Genomic DNA, 24,436 nt, shown 5'->3' with positions numbered 1-24,436 from the left:
ATGTGCCCCATTTATTAATGTATACAGTGCCAACTGTGCGCAGTATGTATAGAATAAAATTGTAATACATTGAACATGAATTTAAATGCAATTGTGAGTGAACTGAGTTTTCAGTTTCGCTGCAAGCATCAGAATAAATAGGCTGAGGCTTTACTAAATTTGATCTATGAAATTTTAAGCTAATTGGACAGTCTTCAAAACAGGGTATTTGATATCATTGTATTGCCCATATTGTGAATGGAATTACAAAATACGTTCTGTGAATATCAATGGAGTATGGCTGATTGCACTTACTTTTACATTAAAAGTTCATTTTGTGTCCAGCAAGGACAATACTGTACTGTCACATCTGCTGGGTTCTTAGAGGACTTTGTCTCCGCACAAGAAGATCCCCACGGGTTTCCTGTCCTTTCCTGTCACCCCCCGACCCCGAAACACTAGATGCCTCCAGGACAGAGCATAAGGTCTTGTTAGCTAACTAATTTATTCCCTCCAGCCCCCGCCAGCCTATTGAATGGTCTTTTAATCTGATCAGCGGCGGCCCTGTCTGGTTTTTACGTGGGATACGGTGACACCTGGCTACGCACAAAGGCTCCGATGCCACGCGTCCAGATACGTCTGGTCTTCCGTCCTGTAATCGGGACAGTGCGCAGGCTGGCCCCTGTTTAGCCCCCTAATCTAATGGCCGCCGTGGCAGGAAATCCGAGCCCACGCTGGTGCCCAGGGGTCGCCAAGTGTCAGGGAAAGACGATCATCGGGGCGCTGGGGATGCCACAAATACTTTCCACCCTCACTAGGGCTCGCACCCCTGCACTTTGCTGCCGCTCGTCACCGTGAGCGCAGGCAGAGGCGACACAGGTGGGAGGGTAAAGAAGGAGCCCAGTGTTTTCTGGCAGGTTCTCTGGAAGCGAGGCCGCAGGGCGCCGTGGCAGTAACACGACTTCTGGGCGGTGAGAGGGGTCACTTGAGAGGAAGCAGCCATCACAGGAAGAGCAACTGACACCAGAAACCGAAGATGTCACAGGTTCAGGTGAACGAGGCTGGACAGAGGAAGACCTCGACCAACAAGAACATAAAGAAGCTCCGCGCCGTGAGCGCGGTGTGCAGCCTGGCTCGGAGCTGGCAGAAGTGGGTGAGCGAGAACGAGGAGAAGCAGTCCAGCGAGCCCAGCGGCTGGGCACCAGCCGTCCTGGGCGAGCCGGAGGATAAGAGAGTCACACCCAGAGAGAAGAAGCCACCTTTGAAGGCAGAAGGTGCAGAGGACGAAGGAGACTCCCGCATCAGGACCAAGCAGGTGGTGAAGTCCGTGGGGGAGCGAATGTGCACCAACATGGTGTCGGAGGTCGCTAAGGGCTGGAAGGAGATGGAGAAAGAAAAAAGGGACAGAAGCGTGGACACAGAGGACAGTGGGTTCTCTGAGGCGGAGGAGAGGAGTCCAGAATCTGAAGGTGGAGCACAGGAGGCCAAGGAAGTGAGGCTAAAGAGACCCTCGGCCCAAATGTAAGTTTTTTCCAGAAAGACCTACTGCTCAAATGTGGACAAAGATGAGAATAAATTAGTCAATTTTATTATTTTCTCAAAATGTGTCATCTTACGCTCAGGGTGAGGCGAGCACCAGGGTTGCCAGATTGTTAGGAATTACATTTATTTCAGAATTTGGTGCAATTTGGTGTATAAAAAGCTGTTTTCACAAATTGGTTTTAAAAAAGTGGAATTTTTCATTTTCAATTTTTTAAGGAGCATTATCAAGCCTAGGGTTCATATTGAATGTTATTTGAATGAATAAAACGCTTATGCACATACCTTTAATGTACATGATCTAGACAAAAAATCGCTGTGTTGCACCTCCACAGACTCAAAAAGAAGAACGAAGAAGCCAACAAAATCAATTCCACACCGAAAAAGTACAGCACCGTGGGCAACCTGAAGAGCCGCTGGCAGAACTGGGCCTCGGAGCACGAGGTCAACCAGAAGCTCAACCCCTTCAGCGAGGACTTCGACTACGAATACTCGATGCAGACTCGACTTCGCAAGGGCGAGGAGGGCTACGGCCGGCCCAAGGAGGGCAGCAAGACCGCGGAGCGGGCCAAGCGGGCCGAGGCCCACATCCACCGCGAGATCGAGGACATGTGCTTCATCATCCGGACCATGGCAGATCCGGACCCAGACGGACGCACCCGGGTCACCTTCGGGGAGCTGTTTGACCGCTACGTGCGAATTTCGGACAAGGTGGTAGGCATCCTCATGAGAGCCAGGAAACATGGCAAGGTGGCCTTCGAGGGTGAGATGCTCTGGCAAGGACAGGACGATGGTGTGATCATCACATTATTAGTCTGACACCAGAAGGAGGAAGATCTGGATTCTAATCATAATCAATATCGGTGATCCTTGAGGAGCAGGCAGCATTAGCTTGATAGGAAAGGATTTGTTGACATTTGGTGAAAATGCCTGAGAACATTTGATTTTACATCTCTAATCATACTGAGGTACTGCTGAACATCTTTTTACAATGCAAACAGCAAAACTAGGTCGCGGGATCACGAGGGAACGGGGCTGAAATAAAGGTCATTTCACCTCTCCTGCATGTGAATTCGGGATTATGCGCAGTTTCACCGGACGGCCACCAGGGGGCGCTCTCCTTGCATTTCCTACTGACGCTGACCACCAGCGCAAACAGCGACATTTAAGACATCAGCAGCAGCAGTCTGCAGCATATCTGTTACACCGAGCAAGGTCATTTCCGCTCAGGCTGCGGGTCTGAGGCTGGAAGCTGGCGCTCATACTGCTGGTCACATGTAGGATGGTCACTGCTGGTCACTGCCTGATTTATGCTCTTATAAAGCCTTAGCATCATGACCACCACCTGATATTAACCTGGTCGCAGTTGACACCAGTATGGCTGATTGCTGTTTCTAATTGTTTTTATCGCATCTTTTGACATATCTGGAGATATTGGACTCGTAGTGACTAATTGACATGATTCGGGACGATTGTCTCATGTTTGTGGCAGGTGCTGCACGCACAGTGTGGGATATGAGGACATATCCCAATGGCTGAGGACAATTTGTATGTCACCTACACATTTTTAATGGCACTGTAAAGTGAAAGCAGTGGTGCATAAATGTATGTACAAGCATCAAAAAAAAAAAGTTTTATGTTTGTCCTGATATACTTTGTTGCTCGTTTGTTGTTATGGGACGCTGACATGTAAAATGCACGTACGTATGGCCCCAGGCATGTATTCCCAACATAAATGCTGAGAAGACCCTTAAGCTGTGTTACAAACCCTCTTATGAACATTATGAACACCACATATCTTCTGCCAAAGACACTTGGTTTTGATAAATCAGATACAAAGCAAATTTATTGTCATTGCGCTGGTACCAGTACAATGAATGGCATCTAACCAGGAGTACAATATCTGCTCAACATTTACTATGATCGTGGGAACATGAAATATGCACTAATTAGCCGATGGCCTCCAACCAGGCGTGCAGGATCTGAGCTATTTATGTGACCCTGGGCGTGAAAACGATGTGTTGCGGGTACATTGAACAGGGGTACATTAAAGGTTGTGATTGCCTACCCTTTCACTCTTGGAATTATGTCCACACTGAAAAGAGTAAACCAAAGCTGTCATTGGTTTAATCTGTTTTTTCTTTTTCTTTCTCATTCCAGTTGTTTAAAAAAAAAATTTAAGTTTGCTCTTTTAAACTAATCTAATGTATCTTCATGGGTAAAAAAATGTTTTTAATTTTCTATAATTTTCTACATTTTGTTTATTTGCATTACGTCAATGCTAGCATATTAGGTGTGAAAGATTACTTTTATGTTGGTCTATCCAGAATACTATGCTAATACACTGTAAAACATGAATATTGGCTGAACTTAAAAAAATTGAAGTAATCTGTCCAACCTAATATTTTTGCGTTGCCGTAATGTAAACAAACCAATCAAACCTGCCGTAACCTGTATGTTTACATTACATCAATGCTAAAATATTAGGTGTGACAGATTACTTTATATTTTTCTGTCTAGCCAGTGTTCACTTTTTTCAGTGTATGAGCAGCAGAATTGACAGTATCAGTAGCAAATCACAAGAATTGGCCCTTAATTTAGACTTGAAACATGAATTCTTCAGACGTGGCCACTCGTGCCCAAGACGACCACCTGGTTTCACTCCAAGTCTTTAGTGAACACCTTAGAATGAATGGCGTTTCAAATTTGTTTAAAACCTTGCACGTCTACGTTTACATTTACAGCATTTATCAGACGCCGTTATCCAGAGCGACTTACAATCAGTAGTTACAGGGACGTCTAGAAATACCTGAAGAATTGGAAAACATTGCTTGGTCTTAAACACTGGGTTGGGTCTTTTTAGAACTTCCTAGAAACCCCTGCCCCCAAAAGGTCTCAATGGCTCTTTAATTGCTGCCATCGATTAGCCATGGAGTCAACTTCCATGAGAGTGAAGATCCCTACATTGGCCGTTCAGTCTGTAGGCCACACACCGTAAATGGGAGGCACAAGAGTGTCTTAAAATTCTTCTCCATCATCCATGAAAGATATCTTCCTCCATAAAAGAATGCATTGAAGGCTGAATCGAGGGACTAGGTGATTGTAATGAAGTTCACAAGGTCAAATGTTCCACCTTCATATATCTAAAAAGCTTCAGATGATGTAGTTGAGCTGTCCAGGGTCCTGGAGGGGCTGAAGAGAGGTAATGAAATGGGAAAAGGCAGAACACAAGCATTCCAAACATTCGTTTTCAACAGTGTCATCACTCCTTTGAGAAAATTTGTTCATCCTCACATTGCTCATCGAATGCTGTTTCTCAAATTAATTTCTGCAGATGCCTCAGCATCAGTACATAGAGGCAAAAAACCTTCTTCTCTGAGGCAGCGTCAATATATAAACCTGCCTGGGATTTGATTTGTTAAAATCCTCCTGGGAGTTGCTCTTCATGAAAGGAAAAAAAATGTAGGCTGATGTAAAAACACAAATCCCACATGAACGCTTGTGTTGTGGCATATATATATATAGTTTAAGATTTTTAAGATCATATAGTACATTATATAATGATGGATAATATTAGATCCATGTTGCAGTTGTTTTTTGCTTCTCATCAAACAGAAGGTAAGATGCCACCAGCAGACGGAACCTGTTTTGCATAAAATACACACTTGCAAAGTCAAAAATAACATCTCTAACACACTCACAGACCCCCTTTTCTGTTTCTATGCCCTAATTAACACCAATTTTAGACTAAAATTGCCAACTTTTTTTAGTTTATAACAGACCCGTCTTCCTATGAATCATAGAACACATTAGCACCTGGTTTCAGACTTAATTTTTGATTTATCCAGATGAATCAATTTCCTGTTCAAGCCAGGTCAGGGTGGTAGTAGCCTAGTGGGTAACACACTTGCCTATGAACCAGAAGAACCAGATGTTCAAACCCCACTTACTACCGTTGTGTCCCTGAGCAAGACACTGAACCCTGAGTGTCTCCAGGGGGGGACTGTCCCTGTAACTACTGATTGTAAGTCGCTCTGGATAAGGGCGTCTTATAAATGCTGTAAATGTAAATGTCCCAGAGGACATCAGTGAGGTTCATTCAAAATGCTTTTAGTCTAGGACTATAGGCTTAATCCAGGAACAGGAAACACCCGGAAGGACGAAGATGCCATTCCGCTATAGAAACACAACCTTAGCTCCTCGCCTGCTCTTCTATAGTGATTAACCTCCTCTGTTGGATGCTGGCATTTTTGGCTTGATCTCTCCTCATGCTGTCTGTTTTAGGATATTTACCCCTGATGTTCTCAGACACTCGCCTGAACCCTGATCCTGCCATTGCCAAACCTCGAACAAAGACAATTCTGTCGCCAGGCTGCTTCCTGTTCAACCAAGCCATGATAAAAAGCTTACGCCTCCCACCCACTGCATGCTTTGGACACAGCTGTGTGGTGTCCTGGACTGCTGTCTACTCTAGAGGCCCTGCCTCGTATCTCCACGCGTCTCCTCAAGTTCTCCAGCCTCTTCAGCCGCCAGAGGCATGCCGGCAAATGCAACCCTGAGGCCTCCTGTGATAGCGTGGTAGAACTCACTCTTTGGTTTAATTTGGTATGCGTTGAGGGCGTCGATTTGCTGTAGATTACAGAGATTACAATCTCTTTGGTTGTGACTGCCACCTCCAGAAGGTTTCTGGTGACTCCACCATCACCAGTGACAACAAGGAGTGGTCCAGAGGGCCGGCTGAGAAGTAACCGAGACTGGATAGGTGACACTGAGGCCCTCTGAAGGAACTGACAGAGCAGGTTGTCTTTCTTGACAAGGCTGAGGTCATTTCTAGCAGTCTTGCGGTTGCCCGTGTTCCTTCCTGTGGTGTGCTGGGGTGCTCGGATCAGGACTGGGGAGGCTAACAAACTTACTGGTGTGGAAAGCCAGGTCTGTGGTGGGTTTGGAGCTGGATGATCTGGATAAAGGACAACATCAGGGCCATCCAGAACAATCCCTCTCACCTAAAAATTATGGAAGTAATATATCGCACCTAATATTTCAGCATTGACGTAATAAACAGGAAACTGGTTATAAACAGCAGGTCCTTGGGACCCCTGTAACCCAACCTATTAGAGAGCAAATTGCCAAAAAAAACACAGGTTTGCCTTCAAATTCCTCTTAAATTAATTCTAAACATTTACTCATACAAAACTGCAACTTCTTAGTAGACTAAAGAAGACAAAAAGGGAGTGAGAAATGGGCCTTGCAGTGGATTTTTCAGAAGTGACATGCATTGCATTGCTTTTCCACCCATTCCCACGCCCGCCATTTTGACAACATGTTGGTATTCCTTAGTTCTTAATGCATGCATGCTTTAAATATTTCAGTCTGTGCGATATAAGGTGACCGTGCAAATGTGGGAAATGTTTAAAAAAAAGCTTAACCGTAAGGCAGTAGGAAAAAGTTTGTACTGTGTACGTCACAGACTGTAAGGAATCCCGTCAGACAGGACCTTTATCAGCAGAGTGCAGAACATGTCGCAAACTGTGTTAAAGGTGACCAAGTTCAAGTAGATTGTTGTCATATGTACAGAGTACAATGTACCGAGCATAATCAAATTCTGACTTGAGTACCATCTCCACAGACACATATTTTCATGACCATTTACGTTGGTAGATTCTCTCTGAAGGCATCAGAATTATGAATGACCACATGTGGAGTTATGTACTTAACAAAAAAAGGTGAAATAAGTGAAAACATGTTTTATATTCTAGTTTCTTTGCTCTGATTACTGCTTTGCACACTCTTGGCATTCTCTCGATGAGCTTCAAGAGGTCGTCACCTGAAATGCTTCTCCAACAGTCTTGAAGGAGTTCCCAGAGGTGTTTAGCACTTGTTGGTCCAGCTCACTCTAAACCATCTGGATTGGGTTCAGGTCCGGTGACTGTGGAGGCCAGGTCTCCACTTTTTGTTAAGTACATAACTCCACATGTGTTCATTCATAGTTTTGATGCCTTCAGTGAGAATCTACCAATGTAGATTGAATGAAACATTGAATGAAAAGATGTGTGCCTCTACTGTATGTATATATATATGTGCATACATGTGTGGGTATGTGTGTGTGTGTGTGTGAATACATATATATTTGTATGCAAAACCGTTTTCTTTTTATAGCGCCCTGTAATTGAACAAAAGAGAAAGAACTACATTTCCCACAATCCTCCAGGCGCACGCCGCTCAGCCCTTTGTCGCTGACCAGCCACGAGCAGGGGAGCGGAGAAGGTGGCATGAGGCGACGCTGACGGGTGGCACCAGCGTCCCCAGAATGCGCGGACGCGCGGACCTGTAGCAGAATGGCCGTGCACGGTAAGAGCTGGCGGGGGACGCGGCGACGCGAGGCTGAGCCTCCCCGGACCGGACCGGGGAGCCGCGCCCGGTGATTGGCTGGCGGGCGTCTGCTGTACAGCGGCGCGTCGTGATGAGCTGCTCCGGGTCCGCGCTGTCCACGAGCCGTGGGTTGGAGGGGGTCGTAGGGGAGCGATTTACCGTGAGAGTGCGTGGTGAGTTCAGGGCACGTTGCTTCACATTTCTTTAGTGACCTATAAATAAGAGCGCGGTCAGATACACACACACACACACACACACACACACACACACACACACACTCAGGGTCCAGATCTGATGTAGAACCGGGACCTTGGCTGGAAATTCTGCAGCAGGCGCGACATGATGCTCGGCCAGTCGCCGCACCTTATAGGGGGCATCTTGTGGATTCAGAATCCGATGAGAGGTGGGTGTGTTGCTTACATCTAATTTCATTCTATTCGTGATCTGCTAATCCGACCATTATTCGTCCATTCATCCGTCTAAGATGTCAGGTCATCATTCTCTTCTCTGTCAGACTCTGTTCTGATGTTTCCTGATGGAATGGCAGACTTCGGTCCTGCTCTGTTCTATTCTGTTGAACTGTTGTTCCTTTGTCCTGTAAGACTGTGTTCTGTTCTTTTCTCGTCTCTTTTTTTTTTATTATTCATTTCTGTTCTATTGGTCATCTAGATCCCGCAAGACTTTTTCTCTTCTCTTCTACTGTGTTCTATTTAATAGATGTTTACACGTCCATGTCCATGTTCTGTTCTATTTTGTTCTGTTCTCTTCTATTTAGTTCTGCTGTGTTCTATTGTCTTCCCTTATTTTCTATTCTATTCTTGTGCTTGTACTTTGTTCTGTTCTGTTTGGATGTATTCTGGTCCAAAACTGTACAGACTACTCCATTCTGTTCTATTCTTATTTTATTCTATTCTACATTTACAGCATTTACCAGACTCCCTTATCCAGAGCGCCTTACAATCAGTAGTTACAGGGACAGTCCCCCTGGAGACACTCAGGGTTAAGTGTCTTGCTCAGGGACACAATGGTAGTAAGTGGGATTTGAACCCAGGTTCTGGTTCATAGGCGAGTGTGTTACCCACTAGGCTACTACCACCCCTGTTTCTAGTCTTTATTCTGTTCTGTTTAGTTCTACGTAGTTCCTTACTGTTCTCTAACTTTTGACACCTTCTCAACTCATTTCACGAGATAAGAACAGGTTCCACCTTTACGGGGAACTTGTTGCGCAGCCGCTGTTGTAGCAGGGGGAACCTCGCGACCGCCCCTGCTCCAGATGGGCCGCGTGGATCTGCCTTCTTTACATTTCAGCGTGTGGATTTTTCTCGGCGTCCCACTCCGCCGGGTGCCCTGCAACATGAACGATGTGCTTTGGGAGAATTGCAAGCGCGGCAATCGCCTCGTCGTTGTGGGGAAACTGTCCGACTTGTTTGTCCGCTGCTGTCTGGATTCGCATGATTTGCTTCTCAAGTGCTTTCGCTTTCGATTACTGTCACGCTTCCATTGGACACGCGCGGCATAGTTCGATAGGACCAGAGATCAGTGCAAATCTACCGCGTGTCAAACCTGAATAGGTGTTTGTAAGGCCTGTATATACCAACCATTGCCAAGCTTCGCTTTTTCGGCACTGGATCACACCGCGCCGCTCCATACCTCCTCAACCAGCACGTGTCCATTTCTGAACATGAAGCCGGTGGCTAAATTATTTTTGGCGGTTTGAATGGATCGCTGGAGACGTAGGGCGTGGCGTTTGATGACTTGGCCTGCAAGCGTTACACCCCCATTTATTTGTAGTTAATGGCGTTTTGGGGGTCAGCTAGGGGGTCATTGCAAGGCTGAAGCACTCTTGGCCACAGTGACGCAGTAACGCATTTCTTGGGTCAGCGTTCGCGTTGCCGAAGCTCAAATGACGTGCTGAGCTCGTATCCGGACGTACAGAAGTGCTGAGTGGGACGGGAGGCGGGGACTTGTGACTCGGGCTGCGTGCGATATGATTAACCCTCGATTAACGAAGGCAGCAGAACGGGGCAGGATGTCTCTGTGTTAAAGGGCTGCCGACACGTCGTAGATGATTTGTGCCCAAGGGACTTTCTATTGAGTTGGACTGTCGTCGTCGTCCCCCCCCCCCCCCCCCCCCCCCCTGTGTGGTTTCAAATGGCAGCATTGAAAAGCTTTCTCGTTTAAGCCGAATAATCGATTGATCAACTTTTTGATTAATCGACTAATAATTTATAAAGACTTTATAAAGGGTCTTGCACAATGGTCTTATTTATCTAGCAGCTCTTAAAATGGGCAGCTTTAGACATGATGACTAATAGTGAAGAAAACTTTTTTTATTCAAATGTATTTTGCTACGGTTCAGTGGTAGACCATTCTGTTAATAATGTGTAAGTGCAATGACGTATCATATATGAGGAAAATCGTAATTATTTTATCTGAGAAGAATTAAGTATAATAAGCGTATAATTAAGGGTAATTGAACAGATAATAATACTGATATTGTAATAATTTAATACTGATGGTGTAATAACTGACTCACCTGAAAGTGCCCAGTGGAGATGATCAGTCAGAGTGAATCCCAGCAAGTACAATAACAACATTTTTTTTTTTTATTTAGCCAAAGATCACATACAGTTTGTATTGGCTTTTGACATGCATACATTTGACTCCAGGTTAAACTCCTAGTATTGGCTAAGGTTATTAAAGGTTGCATCCTTAATTGAAAAATGTTATTTGAAGCTCCTGAAGTTGGTTTAGGTCAGGGGTCACCAACCCAGCCACCATCCAGCAGTTTTTGGACTTTAGCCACATTCAACACACCTGATTCAGCCTCTCTTCTCTCCCACTTGAGTTGAATCTGGTGTGGTGGAACTAAGTGCAGGGCTGGTGCCCTCCAGGACCAGGGCTGGTGACTCCTGGTTCAGGTAATGGATCTACCCTGACCCCGATTGGCCTTTGAGAGCCATTATCGTCATTCCAATCAAGAGAACAGAGTAGAGACCGTATAATTACAACTAAGGGAAACACTCCATAGTATACAGGGCAGGCCTGAGGTCTACTACCTTGACAAACCTCAAATTATCCCCATCTTTACTATCTACTTAACCCACGGTGGCATGCTTCTTGGGTGGTAGTAACTCACTCGCCTATAAACCACAAATTCACATGTTCAAACCCCACTTTCTACCATTGTCTCTGTCTCTGAGCAAGACTCTTAACCCTGAGTGTCTTCAGGAGGACTGTCCCTGCAACTATTGATTGTAAGGCCTTCAGGATAAGGGATTCTGATTAATGCCGTAAATTTAATGTTTCTGTCTAACCCTATTCTTCCTGGTTAAAAACCAACCCCTCATTTCTCCCTTGACCCCTTTGAACGGTCTTTCCTTAAATCCCAAAGCCTAATTCCTAAATCCTTTGCCCAGCCAAGCTGCAAGCGTTCATGCCAGGGTCCTAAGGATGAAGGTAAATCGAGGGTGGCGGGCTACGGCGCTCAGGCGATCTGACAGGCCCCTTTGTTGGCTCTCAACAGACGACCCTTTCTCTTCATTTAATGTCCTTTTCCCACCCCGAACACCCCCAGTTGGTGCACGTCCATGAGACTAATTGATACCGTTGCATTTATTGAAGTTGGACTTGCTAGTCTTAGCACATACACATGCAATGCAGCGAGCTCTTATTGTGCAGCAGTGGACTTTCATGTAAGACTGTGCAGTAAAGCCTCCATTAAAGGTCATAATGTAGAGGAATACGCAACAATAACTAATAGCCTGTAAGACCCAAGGAGTATAAATATATAAGCTGTAAGCTGACAGAGTGGATCATGGGTCCTTTGTGCCCTTACATACATTTTAAAGTCAAGATATAATGCTAATGGGATTTTTTCGCGAGGTGGCGGGGATTTGGTCTCCCGTCGGAGGTCGCTGCTTTCTCGCCGGATTACATGCACTAACGCGGGATCAATATAGATGAGTCGCCGTGCTCTATTTATAACGCGTCCCCCCGGTCTATTTTTTTTAACAGAGGCCGCTTCCCGGAGACGGTGAGGGGTTAGGAGGCGTGGGCTAATTTTAGTTCTGATTAAAATTCTGCTGAGGAGAGGCGCAGGCAGCAGTCTGAGCGATGGTGTCGAGGCTGTCGTAGCGGCACGTCTTCGCTTAGCAAACAACGGACCGTACACATCGCTGCAATAAATTGGTTGAGCCCGAGTGACTGGACAAGGAGTGCCAATACCGAATAGCTACCCAAAAATTTCTGCTTAAAGTTACGTTTTATTTATCCATGTAATATAAGAGATCTATTATATGAGCATATTTAGATTTTAAATTAGTGATGCCTTAAGTGCATAGCTACCTGAGCATCTTTCCCGAACTTTTTTTTATAGATGCATTAGAGAAGGTTAAAATCAAAAGAGACAATCGTGATTAATCGTGATTAATTGATTGCAAAAATGTGCAATCTTCAACACAAAATCTCAAAGCCAAACTTAAAAGAAAAAGCATTTGTCATTCTATTCGGTTTCTGTTCTCATTTTACACTGTGTCTCTTTTTGCAGTGGGGGTAGTAAAGTAAATTCCTGGGAGAATAAAAAAAAACAAAAAAAAACACATTTGGCTCAAAACAACAGCTTCAACCGGGATTCGGAGTATCTCTATATGCTTCTATGAGAAGCTTCGACTTCCCTGGACTGTATAAATGGTTCCAGAAAATACACCACAAAAAAATGATGACATGTTTATCGTAGGACACCTCTGTGTTTATCGTAAGACACCTCTGTGTGTGCAGTCCCTTCGCAGCTTTTCCCTTCTTCTTCATAGTCCTAGAACACTGGCCGACTTACATAAACTGCTCCTGATGCGCATTTGTTACTTTAATTGCTATTTTTGGTGAATGTGCACTGTGAACTGTGTGTCCCTGAAAGGAGGGAACGTTCTGAAGAAAAACGAATATTTCTTTTGAAATATTCAGAGCTTTCCCCTTGTTCTGCATCCGTGTGCCTTTTTGAAGCCTATCTTTATCCCCTTAAAGACTTGCTTTGTGTTGCAAGAGCACGAGCGAGTGTAGCTTTTCCGCCTCGGTGGCTTGAACAGCAGCAGGCATACAGTATTTTTAAAGCGATTCTGTTTTTCTTAAAGTGGGTCAGGTTTTTCTCCTTCTGTTTCTCCTTTTTTTTAAACAGATGAACAGCGAGGAAGAGAGGCAAGAGGCAGAGCATCTGTATCATTTTAACCCTCCTGGCTCAATGAAAGTGGAGAGGTCTTGAGTTGACAGCAAATGATCATGTTTCTTACCGTTAATGCCGTGTCAGTGCGAATCAGTCCCGGGGGGGTCCCATGGGTGGCAGACCAGACCACAGCCAGAGGGAAGGGGTGGGGGGGGCACGATCCACATCCAGACCTGAGGCCTTTGCTTTTCTGAGGCCGTACCTGACCCAGTTCCAGGCCTTTGCACTGCGAACATGAGCTGGAATGGATACAGGGATGCATGCGTCACTCGTTCTGTATCTGCTCTTGAAAAAAGTCCGGGTTGTGCTGGTCATGTGATGGCCACAGGCCATTCCGTCTATCCAGACATACTTTTTTTTTTTAGAACATTAAGTGCTTCATTGCTATTTTTAAAAAGAAGTTTTTTTTTCCCCAAACTGCCTGAATCATCAAATTTTTAAAAAAAAAAAAGATATGTCTCCATTATGTGAATTTTCAAGGAAACTGACCCATAATCAAAATTTGTCAAGGTGCCACCGGCCCCACACACTGTCTGTCATGGCTGCCCACTGTTCACTAAGGGCGTTGGTTAAAAGCAGAGGACACATTTCGTTGTGTCACCGTGTGCTGTGCTGCAGTGTTTCACAATGACAATCACTTCACTTTCACTTCACTTAATGGCCCGTTCCACCGACAGAATTTTTGTGTCATTTAGGAAGCCATTTAGGAAGCGACTAAGGACGGGTTGTCCGAGGAGGCAATTACACTCAGCGCAGAAGTAAACCTCAGTAGGAGAATGACATTTTCGTAATATCCTCAACGCCGTACAATGTATGTTTAATGTGACTGCAGCATTTATAGCAAATGACAGTCAACGATAAATCTCATTCAGATAAGGCATTAAGTACTATACAGTACTGTTGTATTTTAACACAGGTCTATACTATACTATAGACACTATACTATATCTAAACACTGTGAGTATTTTTATTATTTGCCTCAAAATGTTAATAACCTTATGCTAAATTTAAATAACCTTATGCTAAGTGTAAAAGCTGGCAGCTAAACAGGAGCCATTTTATAACTATGCGACTTATAATCCTACTGGTTGATGACTATTCGATTATAGTCGATGACTAAAATAGTCCTTAGTCGCAGCCCTTGTACACAGCAGAGCTCAGCCCTCCTCCACAGCTGACCTGTTTCTCCAAGCTCTGTTTCTAGGCCATGCACTTTCTAACTGGCAAATCTAGAAGAAAGCTCTCCGCTCACGACAGACACTTGCAACCTCACTTCAGATTATAAACACACGACCCTCATTGCTGCTGACTGGATCATTGTTGTGCTGTATTTCCAGTCCTTTCATGCACAAAAAAAAAACACACAAAAACTATACTGTAGAAAAGGACGATGAAATAACGTATGTAACGCATTTATCAGATGCCCTTATCCAGAGCGACTTACAATCAGTAGCTACAGGGACAGTTTCCCTGGAGCAACTCAGGGTTAAGTGTCTTGCTCAGGGACACAATGGTAGTAAGCGGATTCGAACCCGGGTCTTCTGGTTCATAGGCGAGTGTGTTACCCACTAGACTACGACCACCCTACAATGAAATAAACTGAAAAATACCAAAGAAAGCATATATGTATATATACACACACACATATATATATATAGAATATTCTCAGTGATGCTTTAAAAAATTGGACTTACAATACTTACAACAAAAGAACTATTTATTACTGTAGATATACCTAATAAAGTGTCCAGCGGTCACTTTTTTTTTTTTATGAATGCACTTTTTTAAAAAGTGGACTGTGGTCCTTTAATGATTCCAGCAATGAATGCTGACTGTGGGCAGCTGGTGGGGGTCTGATTTTTCATTCAGGTCTCAGTGCAGCTTTGTGAATGCGCGTCTCTCTCTCTCTCTCTCTCTCTGTCTCTCTCTCTTCCTCTGCATTCATTGCGCATGTCACAGCGGCGCAGTCTGGGCTATTTATAGCAACGCTTGCAGGAGAAAAAAGAAAGAAGCGTCCTCCCTGCCTTTCAGCTCCACATCCCTCCCCATTGCCAGCACCGCCCGCCTAATCATCGCTCCTTCTTTCACCCCCCGAATCAGAAAGAAAAAGTGAGTCAAACGTTTCCCTCTCACTCCATCTCATCCAGCCCCATCCCCATCCCTGCTTTCCAGCGTCCCTCCCTCGCTTTCTGCACCGTGGACACGTCCGTATCAAGATGCATAATTCATCTGGGCCGTTTCTGCAAGGCTGAAGCGGGCGGTGGAGGAAAACGGGGGGAAGAGATTAGTTTTTTTTTTGTTTTTGTTTTTTGTAATCACATTTGTTCGCTGTCACTTTAAATCGCCACTCGTCCCCGGTTTACAGATATATTCCGGCCAGTAGACTTGTGTTTTAGTGATGACTAGGCGTCCACCCGAAACATGGAGCCAGTTTAGAGCCGGTTACGGGGCGGAAATCTTCTTTTTATGTTAAACGCCGTAAGAGACTGGAGACTTGACGTGGCAGTGGGCAGCCACGTATTTCAATTCTTCTTCTTCTTTTTGGAATCTAGTATTTCATTCCTGGTCTGGATCCCCGTAATGGCCTGGCAGGCGAAGGCCCAGAAGTGTCCAGCGGCAGCTCTCGGCTGGCCGGCCCTGAATTTAATCTGTTGGAAGCGTCAGGCGGATTTCTGTGTCCTTCCGAACGTTCCGAAAGTTTTTTTTTTTTTTTTTTCTAAAGTTGGGATTCAGCTCTTGGGTTAGGGTTCATCCAGGCCTGTTTAACTCGTTGTTGTGACGTCTGAAGAGGGTGGATTGATGTCGGCGAATGACTCAGAAACGGTTCGAAGCCTGAGTGGCGCTGTGGTCCCTCGACGCGGAGCCGAGTGGGAACCGCTCTCACGTGCCGCCCTCTGGTGATCGAGCGGTGCCACGACATCCGCCGCCAACATGGGGCCCGGTTGCCAGGCTCCCGCCAGCTTGGCGCCGAAGCAGCTCCGTGCTGCCCGGTCCGAAGTGGAGCTTGTTTCTTTGTAATTTGTCCTAATTAATGATTCTATTTAAAGGTGTTGGCGGGGGTTTCAGAAATAGTGAGTACTGAAAGTATTCAGACCCCTTTAAATCTTTCAGTCTTTGTTCTTTGTTAAATTCATTTAAGTTGACACTTTTGCAGATGAATTAACAAAGAAAAACTGCAATATCACATGGTCCTAAGTATTCAGACCCTTTTGATCTAATACAGCCATGAGTCATTTTAGGAAAGGGTTTAAGTCAGGGCTCGGGCTGGGCCATTCAAAAACAGTCACAGAGTTGTTGTGAAACCACTCGTTCATTATTTTAGCTGTGTTGGAAGGTAAACCTCCTGCCCAGTCTGAGGTCCTGAGCACTCTGGAGAAGGTCTTCGTCCAGAATATCCCCGTACTTGGGTGCATTCATCTTTCCCTCGATTGTAACCAGTCGTCCCTGCAGCTGGAAAACACCCCACAGCAGGATGCTGCCACCACCATGCTTCACTGTTGGGACTGTATTGGACAGGTGATGACCAGTGCCTGTTTTTTAAGAATTAAGGCCAAAAAGTTCTATCTTGGTCTCATCAGACCAGATTATCTTATTTCTCACAACTGCATCTCTGGAGCTCAGCCACAGTTATCTTTGGGTTCTTCTCTCACCAAAGCTCTTCTCAGTTCGGCCAAATGGCCATATCTAGGAAGGGTTCTGGTCGTCCCAAACGTCTTCCATTTAAGGGTTATGGAGGCCGCTTAGGGACCTTAAGTGCAGCAGAACTTTTTTTGTGACCATGGCCAGATCTGTGCCTTGCTACAATTCTGTCTCTGAGTTCTTCAGGCAGTTCCTTTGACCTCATGATTCTCATTTGCTCTGACCTGCATTGTGAGCTGTAAGGTCTTATATAGAGAGGGGTGTGGCTTTCCAAATCAAGTCCAATCAGTATAATCAAATACAGCTGGACTCAAATGAAGTTCTGGAACCATCTCAAGGACAATCAGAAGATATGGACAGTACCCGACTTAAATATATGAGTGTCACAGCGAAGGGTCTGAATCAGTTTTTCTTTGTTAATAACTCGGCAAAATGTTAACAATTTTGTATTTTTCTGTCAATGTTGGGTGCTGTGTGTACATTAATGAGGAAAAAATTAACAATATAACAAAGCCTGAAAAATTTGAGGGGGTCTGAAAAGTTTCCATACCCACACTGTATGTGTGCATTTTAACGCCCTCTTGTGTTTTTTCCCGGAACATATATTATGCATATTCCATAATAAACTACTATAATATTTACTCACAATAGAACAGAATGGAATAGAATTATACACATAGTTAGCCATTTATTATACTCATTGTTTTATACAAATAGTTTTGACAACACAATGTTATACCAACAATGCAAAAACTACACTGAACATGTCTAAATAGTAGAATAGTAGAAAGGGTCCAGAAATTTGAACAGAGTGGTGACATCCAAAAAACTGTTTAATGCACATAAAGAATATGTTTTGGTCTTTTTAATTTTCCTCTCCAGTGCAGTATATATAATAATACTCCAGTTTGACACCATGATGTATGGTAATTATAATCTGCTGAAATTCAGCAGTCACAAATCTATGACAGATGCAGTTTAATGAGCAAATTACCATGAAGTCAGTGGATAATTATAGATGCCATTTTCATTTCTAAAATCATTTGGTCTCTGCTGAAGTGACTCGGTTATTGCAGTTATTTGAAAACGGAATCAGAAAGCATGGTGGCGCTCTCCGTTTGCTCGGTGACGGAGGCTGTGTCGTCTTCGTCCACAGCTGTCCACTGCAACTTGAGCCAGAATGGAATCGACCACCAGGTGTGCTCAGAAGATGTGACGTCACACCTGGAGGAGGAGCTTTGCGACATGGGGCCAGGGATAGAAGACGACTGCCCCGCCTTCCAGGGTCATAGCCCTGGGTTCCAGCGGCGCTCTCTGCCGCATCGCTCCGTTTCCGAATCAGAGCTTACGAAGGTGAGAATTTTTTCTCTTCATATTAAAAATAGTATTGTAGTAATATTAGGTGGGCACCACTCCACCTGAATTATGTGCATCATAAAACAAAATGCATCTATTTTTTTCTGTCTCATTCATTGATCTGCAATGGCCCTCCTCGCCATGGAAAAGAATGGTCTTTTAACATCTTTGTCCGCCAGATGGCGCTCTGCACTCAAAAAACACTTTTGAATGAATCACATTTTATCTCTTTACAAATTAGTAGGTTTAGGTTTAGGGTTTTATTTGGACACATGATGATATGTGTCATCAGGTCAGGAGTCAGGTTCATGGCCCTCTTGGCCTCAACCACCTTCTACTGTGACATTACCTAGGAATCACGTGAAAGATACATTTTCAGCATATTTCACCATTTCAGTTCCAGACAAATTGGCACCTGTTTTTGCAAATGAGTTTTAGTCATATAGAAATGTTGACTATTTTGAACTAGTAACATCAGATTGATCAAAAATACTGTACAGACATTGTTCATGCTGTTAATGACTACGCTGATGGATGGAATATCTGCATAAATGTACCGTGGCTGATGATCAGCCAAAATGAATCTTTGGTTCAGGTGGAATCTGCCGCTGGTTCACAGATTATCAACACAGCAACATCTAGAATGCAGAAGGTCTGCCAAGCTGCAATGAAGGCAAATATACTATTTGAAATATGAGCAATTATTATCTAATTTCCTCTATTTTTTCCCCCCTGTGGCAAAAACAAGGACATTTCTAACCGAATACACACATGCACATTTTCAGTTCCACTGAGCCCCTCGCTCCTCTCAACAGTCGGTCGACTGCCTTGATTGGAACCGCTATCTTACTGCGGTTTCATTTCCGATTCACTCACACCTCACCTGCTGGTGAGCGTGTCCCCCCTGCCGCCATTACTGCATCGGGGTGGCTAAAGTAGCTTGGCCTTCAGAGGAGACAGGCACTCTCGGACCTTTGCTGCTGTCTGCGGACGGCGGCGATGATAGCGGCTTGTTGGGTAACCGCCGGTGGTCCCTGTAGGCCAGGTTTGATTAGCCCCTGACGAAGGGGTGTTTTATTTAGCGCCCACGAGGGGTGTTGCCGCAGTAAGTGTGTTGTTGCAGGGGCTCATTAGGGAGAGAAGACCTGAATGCTGGGGTGGGGCTTCAGCATTACCAACATCACCCATCAAGTCTGAATAAGGTATTAAATCCTAAAAAAAATACTAAAACCCTATGACAAGCTATTAGTCACTTAAAAGCAAGTTGCCCATTTGTGAACACACAACACTTTGAGAGAAGTTGCACGCTTGTGTACACAATGCGATCTCTGCCTCTGATTGGCCTACACTGACCTTGTAATCCTTGACATAAACGATTATTATAGTAATAAAAAGGCATGGCAGCCGAAGCAGAAGGGGACAGGCCCATGTCACATGGCTGGAAATACTCTAGAGCACACAAACAGCGCGGTGACCTGCACAACATGCAAGTCGGTGTTAAAGTGCAATAAAAGGGCCAGTGTTGTGCATGGTCATCTGAAACGGCGTCCCCTAGCTAACATGGCCGATTCTTGCCCTGAACAACAGTGGACGTGAATTTGAAACACAAAAAAACTGTAATCACTAATTAGAGGGCAATATTGTCAAATATGATTGATATCATTGCACCAATGGAAAAAGTCACGTTGGAGAGGGAGATTTTCAGGAGGCTTGGAATGTCTGGGAGTCCTTGCTGAGCGCAGTGGGGGGACTTTCTCTCATCAGAAGCTTGTTAGCATTGCAGCGCTGGTGAGAGTGGACTCTGTAATTGCAGCCCTTCTGCGACGATTGGCTCAATCATGTCACGCATAAGGGGCCAACGTTGAGTTAAAGCTCCTCAATCACCAGCCTTTCATCAGTAAGCCACGTTCAGGCTTTTTCCCCGAAACCTCCCCGGAGTGTGTAACAAAAGAGCCTCAACCTTGGCTCAGCCTGCATTCCTGGTCTTAATATGAAGACCACCCACAACCTGATCATGTAGGTCTTTCCCGATCTTGCAGTTTGTAGCGACTGTCAGGTCCAGGCCCAGGAGGCGCACGTGTGGACATGTCCGAGCAGGAGGAGGGAACAGGAGGACTGAGAGCAGCAGGACGAAGACATGTAGGGTGCAGCAGGCAGGCAGCGAGAGACTAGGGTGCGGGTGCGATTGTAGGCACCAGAGAGTTCAGGGGTTTGCATCGCAGTGGGAGGAGCGGCACACGGTGAAGAATCAGTATACTTCCTTTACTTTACTTACAAGAGGCTTCCATACGTCCATGGCATACGACTAGAAGAAGGAGGCAGGCTGTAGAATTGTCAGGCGGCAAGGGTTGGCAACGTCAAGATCTGAGCTGGAGACAGGTAAGGGCAATCCGAAAGTAGGGTCATGGTGGTTTGTTGGCAGCACTGAGGTCAAAACGGGAAAGGGCAATTTCGAAAGGGTAAAAAAACAAGGCAGTCGAAATGTGGCTTGGACAGTCAGAATAAACAGCTTGTAGCCATGAAGCATGAACCTCGATGAGCTGACGCCAATCAAGAGGGCCACCGGATATTTACAGTTGTCTCCGACGCCAGCCTACGGGGTCCCCGGGGTTGGCCTTGCATCCCCTCTGGGCACAGGGGGTGGAACGGCAGCCGTGACAGCAACCCAAAAGTTGACGTACCGTCTCCATGTTGGCCGTAACGAATTCTGCTGAGAAACCTATACACACCACTGTTCTCCTTAAAGTTTATTCCATCTGGTCCTTCAGCCAGGGAACGTGAAGCTTTCCAAGCCGGTGGCACTGTGGACCCAGCAGGACGTGTGCAAGTGGCTGAAGAAGCACTGTCCCAACCAGCACCAGATCTACAGCGACTCCTTCAAGCAGCACGACATCACAGGTACTCTCCCGTTCTCACATCTCGGTCATGCTGACCAGTGTACATGCAAGGAGGAAGAATGGAGCATTTTGGGTTTTCACCAGGCGGGTACAATTGTCACAACTGCACCACCGCTTCGTTTGCATTGGGTGGTTGGAGCCAGGTAGAGCGAGAGAGAGAGATCTGAGGAGTTTTATCTGGTTTTGTCTTTGCATTGTTAAACTCATGACTTGGTATTGAGATGAAAGTGTTGTCATGACAACACTTTCACAGTTCCCTCCAAAGACGAAAGGCAATCCCCCCACCACCACCCACAAGGTCCTATGCTCGCTTGCCCACCCTGTCGCATTAACGAACACGTGATGACAAGGCCACTAATCGCTGTGTACTCTAGCTACCCTCTCACCGCAAAAGCGATCAAATCGTGTTATTAGCCCCACAGGCACCCTTCCTGGCGGCATGGTGGAGGAAATGCGTTTTAATGGCCGACGAACTTTCAGCCTCGGTTTGTGCTGCAGTCGGTGACCCGACGACTTTCAGCCGCGTCCCCAACCCGCTAAAGTATACATCCACAATGCATGAGTTGCTCTGTGACTGCCATTATGGTGTGTTTATGATTAACATAGGGTCCAATTAGCAGTAATTTATGCAGCAAGGACGAAAATGATTCATGGTATCCGAGGACGTGCTGTAACTTAACAGCACACATTTAACAGACATCAGGCCTCGCCAATTAGGCCGACAACGCAATTTGCATCCCTTCGTCCCTGGATATAATAGCACGCAATAACACAAAAGCGGATCCGTGTTGAAATAATAAATGTAATGCTCAAGAAAAAATTGTTATGATAGAGGAGGGGGGCTGGAAAAACATGAATATGAATGAATCTAACAGGCTTCATTGGCCTGAATTCAATCTTAATTTCTCTGGCTGCATTTGAATATTAAAACTGTACTCTGGATCCAATTTCCATGTCTTGATGAGCTAAAAAAATATATATATATACATATATATTCAAATAAGACAAGTAAAACAAGAGCTAGTCTGAATAGGCTTACTTGAAAATGCCACAAGCTGTGCAAGGACTAATGGTAGAAGACAGTAAGCCAATTAGGCAAATGATGAGACAAAAGCAGTTGATATACCTGAAGATATCTGACTTATTCAGGACTTATTACTGGACTTATTCAGGACTTATTACTGTGTGTAGGTTTTTTGTAATTCTGACTGGAACATGGACATTTGAGATTATGAGGACGGTCCCACTAGTTTGGTTTAAAAAGTAAAAATGAAAGTTTTCTTGGCTATTGTCCCCATATACCATAAGATCAAGAATGCCTCGCTGTGTGTGTGTCTGAACGAAAAGATATCAGCATTTCCCTGCCTCACACAAAACATCAATAATCATCCAAAAAGCCAAACATTTCCGATTCATCGGCAGCTTTGATTGCCAGGATTCCCTTGTAGTTGAAGCGCAAACTCCCGCATGACGGCAGAGTTTGACTCTTCCACGGAGCTGTCATTAAAAATGCATTAAAGCATATTAAGGCATAATTAGATATTGGTCCCTAATCTTCGTCAATTACAAAGACCCCAAGCCAGAGAGTGAAAAGCTTGGCTTGCTTTAACTGAACTAAACACACATCTCAGATCGTGGAGGTGTAATCAGCGGGATGTCGAGGTATGTAATCTGCACAGAGGCGTGGGCAGCGTGGGGATGAACATCATTCAGTGCTGAGCCCCAAAGGAGGCACATACAGTTCTACAAAGGACTTGCCTGTGTGTATGAGGCATTTCTTGGACTCCTAAGGTAAAGTATATATCTTAAATGTCACACATAAATGTAAATGAAAAGAATCTATAATCACAGAAATAATGACTTTCTGAATTCGACAAATTTCTGTTTGATTTTTGCACAGTACGGGGCAAGTCGTTTTTAAATAATCGTACAAACAGGCAAAGATTTTTTTGGACAGTCGGGTGTACTTCTGCAGCCTTGGTTTGCTCTCCAAAGTTTTCCAATAATATAATAAGCACTTATTCCTGCTCTTTTCCAACATTGTGCTTGGTTCTTAAAGGTCTGGCTACGTTGGTCTGAACCAGTCTTGCAGATATTCAGACAAAAGTGCTTTAGCAGATAAACTTACATTTACATTTACAGATTTACAAATCTTAGGTTCTCTGTGAGTTGGTATTTTATCAAATTTTGCAGTGCCTGCTTAGCTTAACATAGAACCTCAGGGCAGCAGTTCTCAAACTGGGATCCGCAGATGCCAGGGGGTCTGTGATTTTATTCCTCGCCCATTAAGTATAATAAATTATACATTCTTCTCAGACAAGTACCCACGGCAATGGCATTTGGGTATGGAAGGATTCTGTACATGGAAAAAAAAGTGGAAAATTAGGAACTTTTACTAACAGACTAGTAAAGAGGTGGCCCGGGCAGGCTGTGGAACTTCCACCTAAGCTATGTAATCCCAGAAAACTGAAGACAGGCCCCCGGGCATGAACTTCAAGTGCGGACCAGCTGATAGACGATGTAGTTGCTGCAGATTCTCCTCGGGACAGTACATAAATCAAGTGGTTTTTTCAGGACGCTCCAAAGCCAGACGCTTCGCGGAGCAAAGCGGGGTGGTAAAGCGAGGTAATTTATGGAGTCATTTACCATCGATGGTGATAGCTTCACGAGGAGCCAATGCAAATACGAGACATTAGCTGACTCAAGGGAAGGTTGTGGCTGTCAGCGTATGTAGCCTGAGGTTTCGTCACTGCTGCGCTTCTAAGCCTCCCGCTGCCTTTCAGTCATCAAGCATACCGCTCCATGAAATCGGTTCCAGAGTCCCGTGGCAGGAGTCGCTTTGCGTTGCGTGTACATTCAGCGGAATGGAATCAGTAGTTCCCTTGAAAAACAGTCCTTAGGGGAGGGGATTTGAATATTTTGATTAATGAGCTCTAATACAGTGCGTTGTGTTCTAGCTGGCATGCTGTTTCTAGGTCAAACAATTTCCTGCTGATACAGAGCAAATACCTTCACTGAGCTGAGCGTCGATGTGCCAATCGTTAAAATAAACTCCAGCCGCCCAAATAACACTATAACCGTCTTTGGATTGAGTACAGTGAACGATTAGCCAAAGCCCAAGTGCTACTTCTGGGTGGAGCGGTTGAACAACAGCACATTGATGCTTTCAGCTATAATGATGAGCGTTTTCATCTGATCTGACTTATGTGACCTGTTGAAGAAGCTGAGACTGGTCAAAATAAGAAATGGATAACATTGGGTTATGCAGAGCACTGGTGGTTAGTATCTTGAGCTCTTGAGACAGATTTGAAAGGACATTAGCAGCCTGGATAAAGTTTGAGTTAGGAACTTGGAAATGAAAAAGAATGGATGGATTTGGCTTGAGTTGGACAAAAAGAATACAGAAGGAATGATTGCATGTAAGATGCAAGTCAGGCCT

General features: G+C 44.9%; 2 protein-coding genes across 4 annotated transcripts in view; both read left to right on the top strand.

The window, feature by feature from the left end:
- The first annotated feature begins 832 nt into the window (after positions 1-832).
- On the top strand, positions 833-3,555 carry abrab (actin binding Rho activating protein b). The gene is made up of 2 exons (XM_028964357.1): positions 833-1,500; positions 1,854-3,555. The coding sequence occupies exons 1-2, from the start codon at positions 1,016-1,018 to the stop codon at positions 2,335-2,337; spliced, it is 969 nt and encodes a 322-aa protein (XP_028820190.1). The 5' UTR covers positions 833-1,015; the 3' UTR covers positions 2,338-3,555.
- Positions 3,556-7,727: 4,172 nt separating this feature from the next.
- The window catches only part of samd12 (sterile alpha motif domain containing 12), a 56,061-nt gene continuing 39,352 nt past the window's right edge, over positions 7,728-24,436 (top strand). The window contains exons 1-3 of one of the 3 annotated variants that reach the window (XM_028964182.1): positions 7,728-7,866; positions 17,901-18,097; positions 20,869-20,998. In XM_028964182.1, coding sequence (XP_028820015.1) covers positions 7,854-7,866; positions 17,901-18,097; positions 20,869-20,998 — 340 coding nt within the window. In that variant the 5' untranslated portion in view covers positions 7,728-7,853. Of the gene's footprint in view, positions 7,867-7,951; positions 8,061-8,109; positions 8,291-17,900; positions 18,098-20,868; positions 20,999-24,436 lie in introns of those variants that run through there. The other 2 variants (XM_028964180.1, XM_028964181.1) reach the window with 2 other exon arrangements.

Source organism: Denticeps clupeoides, chromosome 20 (genome assembly GCF_900700375.1).
Source record: "Denticeps clupeoides chromosome 20, fDenClu1.1, whole genome shotgun sequence".
Lineage (NCBI taxonomy): Eukaryota > Metazoa > Chordata > Actinopteri > Clupeiformes > Denticipitidae > Denticeps > Denticeps clupeoides.
Note: the sequence above shows the minus strand (reverse complement) of the source record. Positions and strands in the feature narration are given on the sequence as shown.